At 45.8% G+C, this 18653-nt stretch overlaps 1 protein-coding gene across 2 annotated transcripts in view; it reads right to left on the minus strand.

Moving 5' to 3' along the window:
- Nucleotides 1–1941: 1941 nt before the first annotated feature.
- The window catches only part of LOC311324094 (glutamate receptor 3), a gene marked incomplete at both ends in the record, with an annotated part of 124511 nt that continues 107799 nt past the window's right edge, over nt 1942–18653 (minus strand). The window contains 3 exons of one of the 2 annotated variants that reach the window (XM_084456482.1): nt 1942–2187; nt 3672–3786; nt 9165–9412. In XM_084456482.1, coding sequence (XP_084312608.1) covers nt 1942–2187; nt 3672–3786; nt 9165–9412 — 609 coding nt within the window. Of the gene's footprint in view, nt 2188–3671; nt 3787–8385; nt 8501–9164; nt 9413–18653 lie in introns of both variants that reach the window. The other variant, XM_084456481.1, reaches the window with a different exon arrangement.

Raw genomic sequence — 18653 nt, forward strand, 5'->3', positions numbered from 1 at the left:
ACTAAGATGCTTGGGTGATTTTCTCTCTGCTGAGGTGACGTTTTATAAAAAGGGAAATTGGCTGTCCAAAGATTAACCAAGGGTTGAGGTTCTACTGCTGAGCCAATCAGATGTGAGTAGCACAGCTTGTAAAGCAATCACCAATTACACATGCAATTTCTTTACAAAAACATGAGAAAACCCCTCACTCGTTTGTGTGAAGCTTTCACATAATCTCACTTCATTAAATGTACATTTCTCTTTTACAAGTCTTCTTTTACTGTTCTTCCTATTTTCACATTTGCTTTTTTTTGTATAAAACTACAGTATCTTTCCATGGTTTTAGTTGATTTTCATAGTCTCCTAAATTCTATATAATCACAGTCTTTTGAGAGAGAATGAATTGTTACAGCAATATGGAAATGTGCTAAGCTTATCAAGATTCCCTGTAATAACCTTGTACAAATCCAGTTTCCATACTTATATAATTATTTATAATTATCAATTTTAATTTTTCAAATAAATTCACCAAACACTAGAATGCTCATAAAATAAAATAAATTGAAAGCAAAACAGAGCTCCTTGTAAAATGTGCAATTGTTTCACAAAATGTTAAGGTAATCCAGAAATACTACAATGTAAAAGCCATTGCTGTTATCCTCCTATTGGATTGCAGTTTATCTACATTTGAGTTACCCAGTTTGTTTGGTTTTAATATTTAATGTACAGAAGACTTGAATGAATCAAGGAAATGCCTGTTTTCTCTCTCCATATTCTACACAATCACAAACAGATAGTTCACCTGGAAGGAAAACATGCTAGTTTTGCAGACAGGACTCTAAACTCGTACAAGAAACAGAAAACCCTCTGTCGGCAGTATCGGAAGTGTGTAAAGTGGCTTATTCCAGTTTATGTGAAATGTCATGTGATGCCAAATGTTTCATCTCATTTCTCTTTTATGGGTCTCTGACTGAGTTTACAGAAACGCCAGCTCTGTCTGTGGAGATCTACAAATCCATAATAGTAATAAGATCCTCCTGTCTTTCAAAACTGTCACAATGTCGAAGCCAGTCATTTACAGCGATATAAAAATGATCTCCTAACAGAGACTTACAGTGCTCTGAATATGGCCTAATAAACAGATTTTCAACAAATGTAACCAGTGAAAACGTGTCCTCAGAAGAAGAATGAAGGGTAATCTGATCACGTTTTCCAGGCAGAAAACCAATTTATCGCTTGTCATTTCAGGTTGGTCTTCTTGTCGGGCACTTTCAAATGTGCTTAGGTTGCAAGTGATGGCTTTAGTTCTCTCGCATTCTTCTTTACATCAAAACATCTAAAGACAAAGATTGTTTCAGCAGATTACAGTGACTTCTCCTCAGTTCTGTGTGTGAGTTTCAGGCAAAAGCAGTGGTGTTGTGATGAGGTGCATTGAATTGTTCAGACTCCTAATGTTCTTATAAGGCACTGAATGGAACTGATCAGTTCTTCACCAGACTGGTCCAGTCGTGTCATCATTGCAGATTATCAGGTGGTGTCTGCCAGTGGTGATTGGCTGTCATGGAGGCTCCACCCCTGGGATCCTGTAGTATCATAGGTCTTAAGTCACAGTCGGGAGGGATAGTGTGTATCAGTCCTACTGTGGCCCCTGTGATAATGAGAGGGAGAGTATATGGATTAAACACTTGATATGTTGGAGTCACTCTGTCATGGGTCGCTTTCATTCAGAAAGTTTCACTGTGTGGTGGAATGTATTATATAAACATGTCCAATGCATAAAACACTGATTTGACTTTCATATGCATTACATGTACTGAGAGACCAAGAAGTACAACTGTACAGTCAAAAGCGAACCGCATAGCAGTCTGGTAAATCATTAAGCGGAAACGACACCAGTAGGAAATTAAGCAGCAGATATCACAGCCAGATGAGAGCTCAGGGACCACAAAGAGATTCATACCTCTAGATTTTCACGCTCTCTGATCCGTACACGTTGTAGCCTTCTCTGTAAGTGGTAAAGTTCTGGGTGTTGGTTGGAGGAGCAGGCTTAAAGTTCTGGGCATTCTTTGCTAGTTTCAGCCGTTTGGTTTCAGCCCGTGACTTGTAACAGAACTCTATTAGGGCCACCATCATAGCCAGCCCCAACCCTCCAACCAGAATATAGAAAACTCCAGCCACATTACTGAGGCTAAGAGCACTTGTCTTGTCCTGAGAAGACCGGAGAGCATAGTTAGCGCTTTGCAGTGGAGAGAGGTCAGCAGAACACAGTCATTGCAAACTAAACTTTTAAAGAACCTTACATTTAACTGAAGTTCAACCTCAACCTGATCTTAATAATATCTAAACAACACATACTAATATTCAGATACAGTACATTAAGATGAACCCTCATTGATCACTGTCACTATCAATAGCAGATCCTCTGAAAACCAAAGGCTACACGAAACAGAAGGTTGAGATATAATGAAATGACTACTTCATCAGGTTGACTCCATAAGTCCAGATTGGACTGGTTGTCCTACGATGGTCCCAAAGTTGTGAGGAACCTCAGACCTCCGTAGTCTGACCACTCTCCAGAGAGGGAGAGGTGATGAGTCAGCTCTAGTGTTCAATCTAGTGGTGAATGTCGAGCTCTCTCTACTCTGAGATAAGGGCTTCTTCCTGTGAGGACAGGAAGCTGCTGGTCTTTAACTCACAGGTCATTTCTTAAGAAAAGCCCCTACTGATATCGATATGTACGTATAACTGTCCTGGCACAATGTCATACTGTACAGTCAAATTCATAGTATTTAAATGATGTACTGGACATCGAAAATAAAAAAGCAGGTTTTAAGAACCGAGAACCTGAACCATTTTGCTGCTGTTTACTTACCAAACGTATTCATTGAAAATTTGTTTATGAGAGTTTTACTATTTGCAGTTTAACCCTATGAGTTTAGACGTCTTATCTGTGACCGTGGCCTGCAGTCCTGGCTTCAGAGGGTTAAAGTAGTTGCTGTATTAAATCCCCTAACATCATGTGGTGGATAAACAACAAGGCCACCGTGTCGCAACTCGGTCAAGTCAAAGACAGACTTCAGTCATCAATGCCTCATGGCTTCTTCACAGCTCTCTGCAGACACATCCAGGCCACCAATCACAATGAGAAGTTCTGTTTGTTTACAACACCGCAGGAGGTTAAAGAATTTAATAGACCCATCTCCACGCAAACTAGTAACAACGCAAATAAATCAAATTTTAATTAAAAGTTTGGTAAATAGCAACAGCAGCATAATGGTTAGAATAGCATGAATGTCAAGTGTGAAAATGAGCAAAAATAACTACTATAGTCATAAACTAGTCAATTGAGCTTTGTTTTTGCACGTTTACGATTTCCCCATACTATGACTTTAACATTACAGTTTGCTCAGAAAAAAAAACAACATAATCTCAGTGACATAATGTCAGACATAACTGACAAAAAAAGTTTTCATAGCCAAAAAAGGGGAAGAAAGCCTTGTATTTGGGGAAATAGTGCACTTGATTTAAGCCACTGGTTAAAAGTTATGTGGCCACATGAAATACTATAAATTCCTACATACACAAAGTAAAAGAAAAGGGAATTGTAACTGGTCTAGAAGACCTGTCTTTGCATATGAACAGTACGTCAAAATGCAATTGGGAATCAGTACAAAAGACCTGCAGAGACTGACCTTACTTCCAGAGTCCTTGGTTCCACATTCACCCTTATCGTACCACCATTTGTTTTTCAGCTTGTCTAAGATGCCTTGTTCACTGAGTTTCAATACTGCAAGGTTTACCGGAGTTCTTCACGAGGGAAATAACATAAATAACATTATATTATGTTATTTTATGTTATTCAACTTTTAAACTACTTCAAACTTGACAAAGCGATAGAGCAGGTCTCCTGGCCATGTCAACATCACAGAGAGAAAGCATTCTAACTGTTACCTTCATCCCCCTACACTAAAGCCAGGACCTACCCATATCGCTTTGAGTAATCGGCAGACACTGTTAGCAGGGCGACTAGCACATTCAATCTGCTGGTCTCACTTCACAGAGCTTAATAGATCATAGCTGTTGGGACCCAGGGAGGTTACAGAGACTCATCTGACCAGGACTGGACTAGTTTTATCCAACAGGAACCCGTTTCTTGACCACCAGAGGAAGAAGTAAATACTATCAGTATCTTACAAACTGTGGAAGGATAGTCTCTCTTTATCAAAACCACACTGTGATGCAGAGACCTAGAGAGAACAACGTTACAACTGAATCCTCAAACTGCTTGCCTTAGCATTGTCATAAAGGAAGACAGTCCCACCCAAGACTAGGCCAAACAGAAGACTAGGCCACCACAATTGACACAAGTTTCATTAAAAAACATGGTTCAAAACATCCACTCTAATAATTAGTTCTTTAAGGTGTGCAAAACAAACACTCATAAAGGTGACTTTAAAGGTGTATTAAACCAGGCGATAGGAGAATATTGATAAGGCCTAGTTGCCCCTGTTAAGCAATGTCCCTCGAGGGGGTCTCAATGCATTATGCACTGGGGGGAGATTAGAGGGCTGTGCATTACCCCTCACAGCCAGCCATGATAAGCACACTGTGAGGACCAGACCATTGTGTTGGCTCAGGGAGACATTGATTAACAACGCAATTATCTGTTAACATGCTCTGTGTCTGAAACTCAATCTAGGCAGCAGTTTGTCAAGGCCTGAGGGGAGAGAGAGAGAGGAGATCAGTAGTGTGTGTGTGTGTGTGTGTGTATGTGTGTGTGTGTGTGTGTGTGTGTGTGTGTGCGTGCTTGTGTGTGCGCGTTTGTGTGTGTGCGTGTGTGTGTGTGTGCATGCGTGCGTGCGCGTTTGTGCGTGTGTGTGTGCGGAACAGGAAGGCTAATCGCAGGATGAAAGCCAGCCAGGTAAGACGTCTGAGACAGGCCAGCGGCAGCTCCAGGCAGGATTGAAACGAGGTGAGAGGCCCCATCCCCCACCCATCCCCCCACCCCCCCCCCACCCCCCCCCGGCTCCCAGAGAGACAGCAGCCAGACTCACTGGGTCGCTGGAAACAACCATCTCAGTCCACAGTCTTTACTTATCCAAGCAAGACCCTTGCGTTTTATACTTAGTTGGAGGGCGGCCTGGCAAGAGATCCAGCAGCTTCAGGGCTGTAGGAAACATACAGTCCAGGTACGTCCCTGTGTGATGCACATACACAGATGGTCGTACTAGCGATGCCATGTGCTCCCACTGCCCTGAGGAGGCTTTCTTACCACTACAGAACACACAGCACTGTTAGCAAGGCACAGCACTGTACGGGCAGAATACAGTGACCCATACATTAATAGCACTGTGCAGACTACATGCAGTGACCCATGCAGTAACAGCACTGTATAAACTAAATACAGTGACCTACATTAACAGTACAGCCGAAGAGGTTGTATGTGTTATCTGGTGATGCTTTACTTCTAATGAAACCTCAGGTTCTAATCCCATTTAAAACACAACGTGTTGTGTGAGATGAAGTGTGACATGACCAATGGCTGCAGTCCATGATAGATTGATGCTGAATTATCTTATGTTATGACACATGCTGTTGCCTTCAGTATCATCTGTGAACTAGTCAATTAGCTCACCTACATCACTGCATGCATCATGACATGACATGAGGATCATCTGTCATCAAACTGATCTGAACGGTGAACAAAAACATGTTTACACTCTTAGTCCATTGAGAAATGTACAAGATGCTTCACAGCATGCAGGATAAGTAATACTGTATGTTCTAACAGTATGTTCTAAATGTTCTAATAGAGTAATGCAGAGTAATGCTCACCAGAGTAATGTTCCACTAGAGTAACATTCACCAGAGTAACGATCACCAGAGTAACGCTACAAAAGAGTAACACTCACCAGAGTAACGCTCCAACAGAGTAACACAAGAGTAACGCTCACCAGAGTAACGCTCCAACAGAGTAACGCTCACCAGAGTAACGCTCCAACAGAGTAACACTCACCAGAGTAACGCTCCAACAGAGTAACACTCACCAGAGTAACGCTCACCAGAGTAACGCTCCAACAGAGTAACACTCACCAGAGTAACGCTCCAACAGAGTAACACTCACCAGAGTAACGCTCACCAGAGTAACGCTCACCAGAGTAACGCTCACCAGAGTAACGCTCCAACAGAGTAACACTCACCAGAGTAACGCTCACCAGAGTAACGCTCACCAGAGTAACGCTCCAACAGAGTAACACAAGAGTAACGCTCACCAGAGTAACGCTCCAACAGAGTAACACTCACCAGAGTAACGCTCCAACAGAGTAACACTCACCAGAGTAACGCTCACCAGAGTAACGCTCACCAGAATAACGCTCACCAGAGTAACGCTCACCAGAGTAACACAAGAGTAACCCTCACCAGAGTAACACAAGAGTAACGCTCACCAGAGTAACGCTCCAACAGAGTAACATTCACCAGAGTAACGCTCACCAGAGTAACGCTCACCAGAGTAACGCTCACCAGAGTAACGCTCACCAGAGTAACGCTCCAACAGAGTAACACAAGAGTAACGCTCACCAGAGTAATGCTCCAACAGAGTAACACTCACCAGAGTAACGCTCCAACAGAGTAACATTCACCAGAGTAACATTCACCAGAGTAACGCTCACCAGAGTAACATTCACCAGAGTAACGCTCACCAGAGTAACGCTCACCAGAGTAACGCTCACCAGAGTAACGCTCCAACAGAGTAACACAAGAGTAACGCTCACCAGAGTAATGCTCCAACAGAGTAACACTCACCAGAGTAACGCTCACCAGAATAACGCTCACCAGAGTAACGCTCACCAGAATAACGCTCACCAGAGTAACGCTCCAACAGAGTAACACTCACCAGAATAACGCTCACCAGAGTAATGCTACAACAGAGTAACGCTCACCAGAATAACGCTCACCAGAATAACGCTCACCAGAGTAATGCTCCAACAGAGTAACACTCACCAGAGTAACGCTCAAACAGAGTAACACTCACCAGAGTAACGCTCAAACAGAGTAACACTCACCAGAGTAACGCTCAAACAGAGTAACACTCACCAGAGTAACGCTCACCAGAATAACGCTCACCAGAGTAATGCTCCAACAGAGTTACACTCACAAGAATCATCATGGTTGAATGAGGGTAAACACTCTGCCATTAGCTTCCATAGTGGGTTCAATAGTTCAATAGTAGAAGCAGGAACACAATCTAACCTGCCACCTGCAGGGTCAGCGCTGGGTCACCGCTGGGTCATCACGGTTGTTAGATTTGCAATCAAGGGTAAAACTGAGGAGACGAATGAGATTCTGCACACAGCGGGCATTGAATATATTTCTGGTGCTTTCTCGCTGCTGAAACAGCCAAATCCCCAGGGATTAGTAAAGTAAAGATAATCTTGTAATTTTATTTTTGAGATATGAACCATCAATTTTAGGGATGTCCAAGACTCCTGTTTTAACCCCTGGTTGCGATGCAATGATGACCAACTCGCCCATCAAAGAGTTCAGACCTAGATTAGAGTTCTCACATTGGCCTGTAATGCTTAGTCACCTCAAGACTCCGCTGTTCACCTCGCCTCCCTGAGCCTCAGCCAAACAGCCATTTTCCGTTTTTTTCAGACATTTTGAAGTTTCAGCCAATTTGAACATTCAAGCAGCCATGGGATGAGCAGCTGTGAAGACATGTCTAACTAATCTCTTATTATGAATTATTCTCTCTTATAGAGAAACAGTAAAACTGCAAGTGGCTTTCTATTTTACAATTAGGGTGACTGATTAATGTAGATAACATCTAAAGCTGTCTAAACTACCACCAAATACACACATCTAGAGCTATCTAAACTACCAAATACCTCATACATATCACAACATCTACAGAATAACTGGTAGCATCTATACTGTAGCTGCCACAAGGCTAGCTGCCCTACAGAAGTCCAAGTCGGAGTTAATTCTGTCTCTGCCGTTCAACACTGCAGGGTGGCCATGTCCTCTTCTCGCATATCCCGGCTGCCACCGATAAGCATCTTTCAGATACACCTGCACATCTCTGCCACAGCAGGAAACACTGATCTTTATCCAACATTACAAATGTCTACTCAGTACATTCACTACCCTTCCTCTGTTGGCCCAGTCAGGGTTCTGTGACTCGGTGTGAGTAGCGTAAACAGCCTGGACAGAGAGTTCTGGTGGGATGTCTATCTGCCTGCTAGAGAGCAGCAGCCTGGTTGGACTGGGGTTGGAGGCGTCTGGTTTGGTTGTGGTTTGGTTGTGGTCCGGTTGTGGTTTGGTTGTGGTTTGGTTGCGGTGCTGTAACAGTGCAGCCGATTACTCAGCACTTTGGTACACGATCGTGGTGACATCACAGCTGACCTTGGAGTCCCCGCCCCCGCTGCCGCACTCTCCCTTGTCGTACCACCATTTGTTTTTCAATTTGTCCAACAGGCCTTGTTCATTCAGTTTTAACACTGCCAGGTTAACAGCATTTCTTGAAACGATAAAACATAACTTGTAAGAAAAATGCACAGGTCCGTGAAAAATCTAATGCATAATAATAATAATAATAATAGTAGTGATAGTAGTGTATATAATCTAGTGATCATATAAAATACTTTAGAAGGGTAGCGACACTACCAATGCGAGTGTTTATGATAAGAAGGTCTCAGGGAGGACCAATTGTTCAAGAACTAACTATGGAGAGATTAGGAAGTCTGACACAGTAAGGAAAGGGTTATTGGACAGGGGGCATGGAGGGACGCGCGGCTGAGCTCTGAAGTGTGCGGAATGGGGACACGTCATCGAGACGGAAAGTAACAACAACTACAAACACCATGCAATTAAGATCCGTCACAAGTGAAGGCGCAGCTTCTAAAGGCTAAATTGAAAAACCGTTGAACTGTTAAATTAAAAGTGACAACATGGCAGTCAGGAAGGACGGAGTCACGACTGACGGAGAGAGAGAGAGAGAGGAAAAAAGAGAGACAGGAGAAAGAGTGAGAGATAAAAGTGAAATGGTGTGTTAATACCGTTACCTCCTGCCGTCCATATACAACACAAGTAGAAGAAGGGGGAGAAGAAATGACAGCAGGAGACATCAGGGTAGGTGGAGTATTATAACAACATGGCACATATTGTTATATTATCCCACCCACCCTAATGTTGAGCCTTTAGGCGTGGCCACGCCGTAGCCTTTGGAGTCCAGGTTCCCTCCCACCTTCATGGTGTCACAGGGCTTCCTCTGCTCGATGTACTCGTTCATGGTGGACTCCAGAAGAAAGGCAAACTTGCCCTTCGACTTCCTGACCCGCGCCACGCCGTCCGGCGTGGTCTTAGCGAACACGGAGGGCTCGGCCGATTTCATGTACGACCACATTTTTTCGTACACGGCTATTTTGGATCTCTGTGCCGGCAGGGAGGAAAGAGAGAGGGAGAGAACATAGTTTAGACATTAAAACGGAATGTTAGCACAATGGATGTTGTTGTTGTTTTTATACTTCATGATGATCCTCGCCTCAGAGATGTAGCTCAGGATGCCTGGGGGCCTTGTGAAGTATTTATAGATACCATGTAATGCCGTGTGATATCTTTAAATACTGCATGAAAATATCGCTGGTAGGCTCGTGGAAACTTTTGGGCGCGCACGGAATCATGAAATACAAGAACTCACAAAACCCATCATTGTCATCAGCCTAATGATCTAGTTATTACCGTATGTACAGAGTCCCAGTAGAGTTGAATGAAAACAGAGAGAGCAGAATGACTGTGTTGTGTTCATTCAGTTCAGCACTATTCTGCCTGCCCTAAAAAAACACTGTACACAAGCTACACAGCTGGCTGAGAAACATACATATATATATATATATATAGAGAGAGAGAGAGAGAGAGAGAGAGAGAGAGACAGAGACAGACAGAGAGAGAGAGAGAGAGAGAGACAGAGACAGAGACAGAGACAGAGACAGACAGACAGACAGAGAGAGAGAGAGAGAGAGAGAGAGAGAGAGAGACAGAGACAGAGACAGAGACAGACAGACAGACAGAGAGAGAGAGAGAGAGAGAGAGAGAGAGACAGAGACAGAGACAGACAGACAGACAGAGAGAGAGAGACAGAGAAAGAGAGAGACAGACAGAGAAAGAGAGAGAGAGAGAGAGAGAGAGAGTAGAGCAAATAGCAGTGTGGAGGAGGGGGGGGGGGGGTGTTTTCCCCAGTGCCTGCGGTCAGGCTTAGCCAGCCTGTTCTATCTAGGTGAAGGGGCGAGGAGTGCAGCGCTATTTATAATAAGCTTCAATTAAATTATTCAGCGCCGTTGGATGTATCATAGTATCAGAGTTCCCCAGTGTGGATCCTGGTCCAGGCCGGTTCTGGAGGTAGTGAGGTTTCCTGGTGGGAGGGGCTGCATGCGCAGCTGAGAACCTCAAACATACACACACACACACACACACACACACACACACACACACACACACACACACACACACACACACACACACTGGCCAGAAGTGGACAGGGAATTGGGCTGTCTGCCAACACACCATTGGATCAAAGGGTCGATAGTATGTATTGCCAGTATAGCCAATCAGGTCAGAGTATGCACAAGCTATTGATATGCCAACATCAATCAGAAGCTTTGTTCCAGATGTCACCTGGGCGTTTACCTGGAAGGCAAACACAGGGTCACCTCAACCAGCAGGTCCTGATGGGACATCTGATGAATCAACACAGTCAACCTCATGCAGTCAGGATGATCCTATGTTGAAGGTGAAGGCAGTGCTGAGATGAAATCCATCTCCTCAGAAACCTTATTACAGTGACAATGACACATTTGGGGAAACATACTTACAGTATGTGTTCGTAGTGTATGAGTCATTGAAAAATGGCATATGTTGTCATTACCCAAACTCACACGCATGCACACAGGCGCACACGCACACACACACACACACACACACACACACACACACACACCACTTCATAGACGGGGGGAGGCACAGTCATAGCACATTTATGCATAAGCAAGGTTAATAGTGTATTTGCGGTGTGTCGTCTCTGAGCAGCAGATAGACCTATCAACGTCCTGTAGTTAATACACTTCCTCCTCCAGCGCTTCACACTTAATAAACACAAACATTAACCTTGGCTTAACACCGACGCTCTGTTGGGCCTCTCTGTTCCAGAGCAATCAGCTAGAAGCTTCCGTCAGTGCGCATCAAGACAGCGGAGCGCATGAGAGCAGACAGCTACATAATACAAATTAAAAAGCTGACATGATGAATGTTCTCCGTGGTGATGAGGAAGGCTTCGGGTTTGAAGGTGGGTTGACGATGACCATTCTAGTTTAATGTTAACTGAACCACAATGGACGATTTAAAAAAACTAACAACAACAACCAAAAAAAAAACGTTTTCAGATGTGGCATCATATTTGTTGATAATCTTGTTAAATGTGTTTCATTTCCATGTACCAAACAGCTCTGGGAGTATGCAGCTCTGGGAGTATGCAGCTCTGGGAGTATACAGCTCTGGGAGTATGCAGCTCTGGGAGTATGCAGCTCTGGGAGTATACAGCTCTGGGAGTATACAGCTCTGGGAGTATACAGCTCTGGGAGTATACAGCTCTGGGAGTATACAGCTCTGGGAGTATGCAGCTCTGGGAGTATACAGCTCTGGGAGTATACAGCTCTGGGAGTATGCAGCTCTGGGAGTATGCAGCTCTGGGAGTATACAGCTCTGGGAGTATACAGTTATACAGTATGACGATTAGATGCGGGACAATTTCCCCAAAGGATGAGGACTCATCTGCTAGGCGGAGAGGGGGGAGGGAGAAGGGGAGGGCCCAGCAGCGAGGGGAGAGGGGGGAGGGAGAAGGGGAGGGCCCAGCAGCGAGGGGAGAGGGGGGAGGGAGAAGGGGAGGGCCCAGCAGCGAGGGGGGAGGGGGGAGGGAGAAGGGGAGGGCCCAGCAGCGAGGGGAGAGGGGGGAGGGAGAAGGGGAGGGCCCAGTAGCGAGGGGGAAGGGGGGAGGGAGAAGGGGAGGGCCCAGCAGCGAGGGGAGAGGGGGGAGGGAGGGCCCAGCAGCGAGGGGAGAGGGGGGAGGGAGAGGGGGGAAGGAGAAGGGGAGGGCCCAGCAGCGAGGGGAGAGAGCCCCAGAACGCCTCGTCAAATGAGCAGAAAAGAATGGATTCATTGATTGCGGAGGACAGAGCACGCTGTCTCACTGCTTTATGAAGTCAATTCATCAATATCAGAGCTGGAACGGAGAGCCACCGAAACGCAAATAAACTGATTCCACTTCTGCTGTAGTCACGGTCCAGAGAGAGAGGGGGGGGGGGTGTGGGTGGGGGGGGGGGGGGGGGGGGGGGGTTGGCTGCTGGGGGGGGGTTCCTGAAGACAGAGGCAGACCTAGAGAAAGAGAGAGTGAGCGAGAGGGCATGGAAGAAAGACCCCCAGACTCAATATTAGCACATGCAACCGAAACACATTGAAAGTCACCTCTGGTGCTATGACCCCTTCGCCTCTCTAATCACCCACATCCCAGTCTGGAGAAGTCATTTAAAATTCAATTAGGAAAAATAATGAATTTAAAGGTCCATCATCAATAATGGAATGGACATTTGTCGAGCAATTACTGTATGTCACGCCATAAATACAGCTTTATATCCGAGGTCTGTGGAGGCACTGTATGCTGTGCGGTTAATGGATTCCTAGTCTATTACAGAGACTGAGAACACTCCCTAATGGCTGTCCACCATGACCAGGAGCACACTGCCTGTTTGTAGCTGGCCACGTGAGCGTGACCAGACCTCCATCTCTACCTCTAGCCCCTACCCAAGCCATGTGTTTGCCCCACTATTTTAAGACTGTATATTTATGTGCCCAGGGACTGCGGGTGGAAATTAGCTGTCTAGCTATAACCTTGTACAGTGCATCTCTCCCTATTCTATAGGGTAAATGTCTACAGTACCTTGTCCCTGTCTTAAAAAAAAATCAATCAATCTAAGCACACGTCAACACAGCAGTTCATACAGGTCACTACTGAATACCAGGACAGGCCTCACTGCAGTCTCACCTCAAGTCAATCCAGGAAGTGAGATTGTATTTTAAATGTAAAATAAAAAAATAAAAAATCTTATTCCCTAATCTGGCCAATGGGAACATTATTCCAGATTCAATTCTGAATCAACTGTGTTAAAACGGAACTGAACGTATGTAATGTATGTATTCAGTCTTTCAAAACACTTAAAGAGTATGAACATCAATATTCCAATAATCTTAACATTAGCTGAATGACTCAATATCCCCTCCACCGGCCCTGAAACAGCACACAGTTGAACATTTTTACTGTGGAACTTAATTACATGCTGATTGGCTAGACAGCTACATCAAGTGTCTGAGTGCTTGTCTGAGACGCGTTTATCCAAAGCAACATTTGTCTAGTGTAAGTGAACCGAATGGACATCCCAGTCATTGTCAGTAAAGCCTTCTAAAAGCCTGCTACGGTAAATCTGGGCTCTGTTCCTCCATGTTATGTACAGGCCAGTGTGTTGACCCCAGCGTGATATCTGAGATCATGTGTGGTGACATCAGATGAGGCACGGAGGGAGAGAGGCTTTTAATGCCCTGGTCCAGGGGGTTCGCTTAGCTGGGATAATTAGTTAGTTAGTCTCTCTCTCTCTCTCTCTCTCTCACACACACACGCACACATGCACACCCACACACACACACACACCCACACACACACACACACACACACACACACACACACACACACACACACACACACACACACACACCCACACACACACACACACCGGACAGGACTCTTGGGAGTGAGTTTCTCCCTAGAGCACTCTCTGTACCGTTTTGTGTCCCTCTGACTTGAGTGCTCCAGATGAGAGGGCTGCTGAGAAGCCGGCAGCCGTTGATGCAATGAGCTGGCCAGGCAGAGGCACGTCTGTGTGTTTGTTTGGATGAGTGTCACACATCTTGAATGGCTGCACGTCATGACAGAATAGTGGACTTGATAGTAAAGGACATATCTAATGTTCCAACCTCAGTGAGAATGTACAAACATCCCTGTGTGAATCCCACCATGTTGCATCTCCGCAGTAACCCAGACACTTTTACACATTTGTCTGCTAATACAACAGATGTTGTTGTCAGTGAAGTATCCAGAGAGATGTTTGTTCTGGAGGTCATTAAGTACCTACCTCTCCTGAATGCCCTCTCAGAGCTAGGGTACAAATGCAGACTAGTTGTGTTCATATTTGGCAGCCTAAGACATACACACTGATTGGTCGTAAGAGGGTTCCAACAACTGGGAATGCCCAAAAAGAGGGTTAAACCCCTTGCTAAATACTGCTCTGTCTCTGCTGTCATTGGCAGCCGCCATATATGGCAGAGACGATGCTACTTGTACCCTTGAAAGATGTGTGGAAAAGAAAGTCATGCTGCTGGTCCATGAATTGTGATCGTATACTGATTGCACCTTTAGTATTTGTGTCTCCTGTATGCAACATAAATAAACAGTTAAAATGTTTGTGTGTGTGTGAGTGTGCTTTTCTGTGTTTGAGTGTCTAGTTTTCAAAGAGGATCAGAAGGCGTGCCCTTTAAAGCTAAAGCCAGGCCGTTGTTGTTGTTTTTATAAACCCACTCAAGGCCACTAAAATGTCTGGGGAAGGACGTGTGATCAAAGCACAAAGTCAGTGGAAATTGCCCTCTTCTTCTAAATGGCCACTTAATGTCTATTGATTGGGAGTTGGGCAGCCTTTCCTGAGCAGATCCGTCCACCAGCCCTTCAAACGGCAGCCTGTTTACATCCTCCGGCATTACTGGCTGCTTTCATCTCTCTCTCTCCCTCTCTCTCTCTCTCCCTCTCTCCCTCTCCCTCTCCCTCTCTCTCTCTCTCTCCCTCTCTCTCCCTCTCTCCCTCTCCCTCTCCCTCTCTCCCTCTCCCTCTCCCTCTCTCTCTCTCTCCCTCTCTCTCCCTCTCTCCCTCTCCCTCTCCCTCTCTCCCTCTCTCTCTCTCTCTCTCTCTCTCTCTCTCTCTCTCTCCCTCTCTCTCCCTCTCTCTCTCTCCCTCTCTCTCTCTGATCAGAAACAAAAGACTATTTAAAAGCTGATTCCTAAACAGCCAGCAGCACATTTCCACCGAACTTCAACATCCTCCTCATTCTATTCTGTTCCAGAGGTTTTTTTTCAATCAGCTCCCTGACATGACGGCCTGTATCTCTTGTATGCAGAGAGGAAAGTCTAGGCTCTCTGGGACGTACTGCAAACTGTGTGATTGAAGAGCTGCAGCGTCCGGAATCCAAATGGACGAGTCTTTGAGGCTGGATGCAAGAATCCAATAGAGCGCTCTCCCCCTGTCCTTCATTGGTACTCATGTGAAGTTGGACAGGGCTCCTGGGAGACCTCCCCTCAGAATGCACCTCTATGTCTGTCCTACTGTCGTCTGTCCTGTCAGCCGTCTCCGCTATGCGAAAACACACAAATCTGTGTTGTAATAGCCGCCCCCCCCCCCCCCCCCCCCCCCCCTCCCAGTGGTGGGCTGGCGCACACCCTGACTAGAGATCTGGGATTCAGGCTTCTGACTGTTGTCATAGAAATTGTAGTTTCACCACCTCACCACCTCCCTCAACCTTTCACATGCGCTGTGCTAATCTAATTTATGACAGGATGACCTCCAGGAGGTCAACATACCTAGACGTTGTCTGCTCCAGAATAACCATCCTTTGTCCCTGCAAGAATTACCGCCTTTTCTCATGTCACGTGTCTGTATTCTCGACCACTGTTGATGATGCCTGCCATTTAATATGACGTGTACAATGGGTTAGCCAATCACATCCTGAAAGCGCCATACCTGTGTATTGCTTGAATATAAGGCCGCGCAAGACCAGACTGGGGCACTTCTGTTGGATGAACCACTCACGTGCGTTGTCCAGAAGTCCTTGCGCTTGTATGTTTTCTCAATAAACCAGACTTGACCTCTTTGAGCGAATCTTGGCAAATCCTTTTTGACTAGATCAGTTAAAAATCTTCTACACTGTGAAACCCACTAACCCTATGGAGCTCCCTCTTTGCCTCCAAAGACTATGTACTGTAGAACAAGATACTGTAGCTGCTTTAAAAGGACCCCCGCTCAAACCCAGGTCTCATATGCTAGATAAACAGCCGGCTTTAATATTCCACATCACGCGGCTCCTACGTAGATCATCGTGTGTGAGTCTGCAGCATGTGTCTGCAGCATGCCAACTGAGATGTGAAATTAAGTTTCACGCTGAGCAAAGTGCAGTAGCGACCGCTCTCCAGCTGTTCCACTCAGGACAGAAGCACCTGCCATTAGCAGGCCTGGCGAACGCTGGCGAGGGTCTACATCACGTAGACGCCCTCCACAATGTTCCCGCTCTAGTTTCCTGGTTGATTAACCCTTCATAGCCATTTTAGATGTGGATGGAGGGGCAGGGCGGCGTGGGCCTCTGATGCTCTCAGGCCCAGTGTTCACAGACCACTAAACACCACATCAGCCTAATGTACTGTATCTCTATGGAAATACCGAGATGTGACCTAGATAGTGGAGTCAAACCGTAAAGAGTTCATGTAAACCTTATCAAATATAGAGACAGATGGAGAGAGATAGATAACGGGAGAGAGAGGTAGAGGGAGAGGCAGGAAGCGGAAGAGAGGGTGAGAGAAATGGAAAGAGATAGAGAAAAGGAGAGAGGCAGGCAAAGAGAGAAAGAGAGAGAGAGAGAGAAGGGGTAGAGTCAGGGAAAGAGAGAAAAAGATGGATAGAGACAGAGAGGGTGGGAAGGAGAAAGAGGGGGCAAAATAAACATACATGTATTGCAGCTAATCTATCTCTAATCATCTTCTTTTTTTTACGACAGCGTGGAAAAATGAAGAATGAAGATGGAGGACATGATATCCTCTCTCTCTCTCTCCAGCATCCCGCCCTCTCTCTGTGAACGCGCTGTTCAGGCGGAGAGGTGGACAGGCTGCAGTGCGGAGAGGAAGAGCGCAAAGAGGGCCGGTCTGGAGAAGACGAGCCAGCAGCGGGGAGAGACACGGTGCCAAGCGCCGGGAGCCTCGCTGCCTCCTCTGGGCCCGCCGGCGAGCCAGGGTTCCCATGCCAGCTGTCCTACTTGGTGAGAGAGACACCGCGTCCGTTTGGATCAACTGCATGAACAGATATATTATTTCTAGTCCTTTCTCAGATAGAAAATGTCTTGTTAAGCTTGGTATTCAAATTATATAGAGAAAGATGCAAGCTGTACTGCTACTACACATACGTCTAGAATAAAAACTGCAGGCTGACAGATGCTGGTAACTTCATTTGTCAGTTGATGAAATGCTTGGCGGAAACGCATCGTCAGCTGGCGTGTGCTCTTCAAAACTCAAAGGCATCACTGTAAAAGTCTTCAGCAGGACGTCACCCCATCCCTCAGACCTCAATGTCATAAAGAAGCGGAAATAACTTCAAACTACAAATACAGAGCATTCTGGATCTGTGTTTCACCAGCCAGCAAACCTCAGGCGCCATCAACAAATATGTTGGTAAGGGTGTCAGGGCATGTGTCTGGTCTGATGTGTTGTGAGTTTCCAGGTGGTTCCTCTCTCTAATTACGGATGAATGTATTTCCTGGAAAACATATTTGAAATATAACCCGTACTCTCATTAATCAGTCTGTTTTTTTTTTTCCCCCTCCTTGTCAGCCCCTCTGCAGTTTTAATTAAAAGTCCCCTGGTATAGCGGTTCACACATGTCATTTCCAATCTGAGGGCTTAGGCACTAACTGGGACAGTCATTACACGGGAGTATGTGTGATCTGGGCGTCCCTCCTGCTCCCCAGCACAACTTTACAGACTATCGCCGAGCTGACAAACTAATTACCTAGTAATTGATAGCTTCCAGACAAACAGACATTCACAACGGAATGGCAGCAGTCATAATGGAGCATGGTTCCTCATCACACCATGCTGGGTGTGATCGCTGGTGTTAGCAGGGGGGGACTGATCCTGAACTAACGGCCGTGCTTTTCTCCAGCTCCTCCACACTAGCAAGCTGAGCTTCGATTGGACAGAAGGACGATGGATTCTCTATAGTGCGTTTGCTTAATTTACTGTATGACTTAATTGTACTGCCAGTCCTTCATGCCAATGGACATATTATATTCCTCCATACTTATTCCTTCTCAAACGTCTTTTCAAGTGCTCTGTCTGACCCCGAGGGCTTCCCTTCATCAGGTCTAATTTGCCTTCCCCGGCCAGCCAGCTAATTATTTTTTGCGAGCTGACCCCAGTGAGCGGGGGTCTGATGTGGGAGCTTTGATTAGGGCTCTGCATCCCCTACCTCGTAGACAGACGCACGTCATTAGCTCCAGCTCTGCTGACAGCCATGCCGCCTTAAGCTTGTGAGCACACAGGCAGCCGTGCATTAATTCCACATCCATGTCACCAAAGTTCAAGAAGTACTTCACAACTGCGACATGCCTAGTTTTTTTTATACGGTTCTACTTTCTCTGAAACGCCGCAGTTTGTCCGGAGCTACTGTGGTAAAGGTACAGAATGTAAACAAACGCTGGGGCAGTCGAGCCATTCACCCGTATCCGTCGCCTATTCAGACCTGTGTGTTCTGATCACTCCAGCCT

The sequence above is a fragment of the Borostomias antarcticus genome, assembly GCF_949987555.1.
Source record: "Borostomias antarcticus genome assembly, chromosome: 22".
NCBI classification, from domain to species: Eukaryota; Metazoa; Chordata; class Actinopteri; order Stomiiformes; family Stomiidae; genus Borostomias; species Borostomias antarcticus.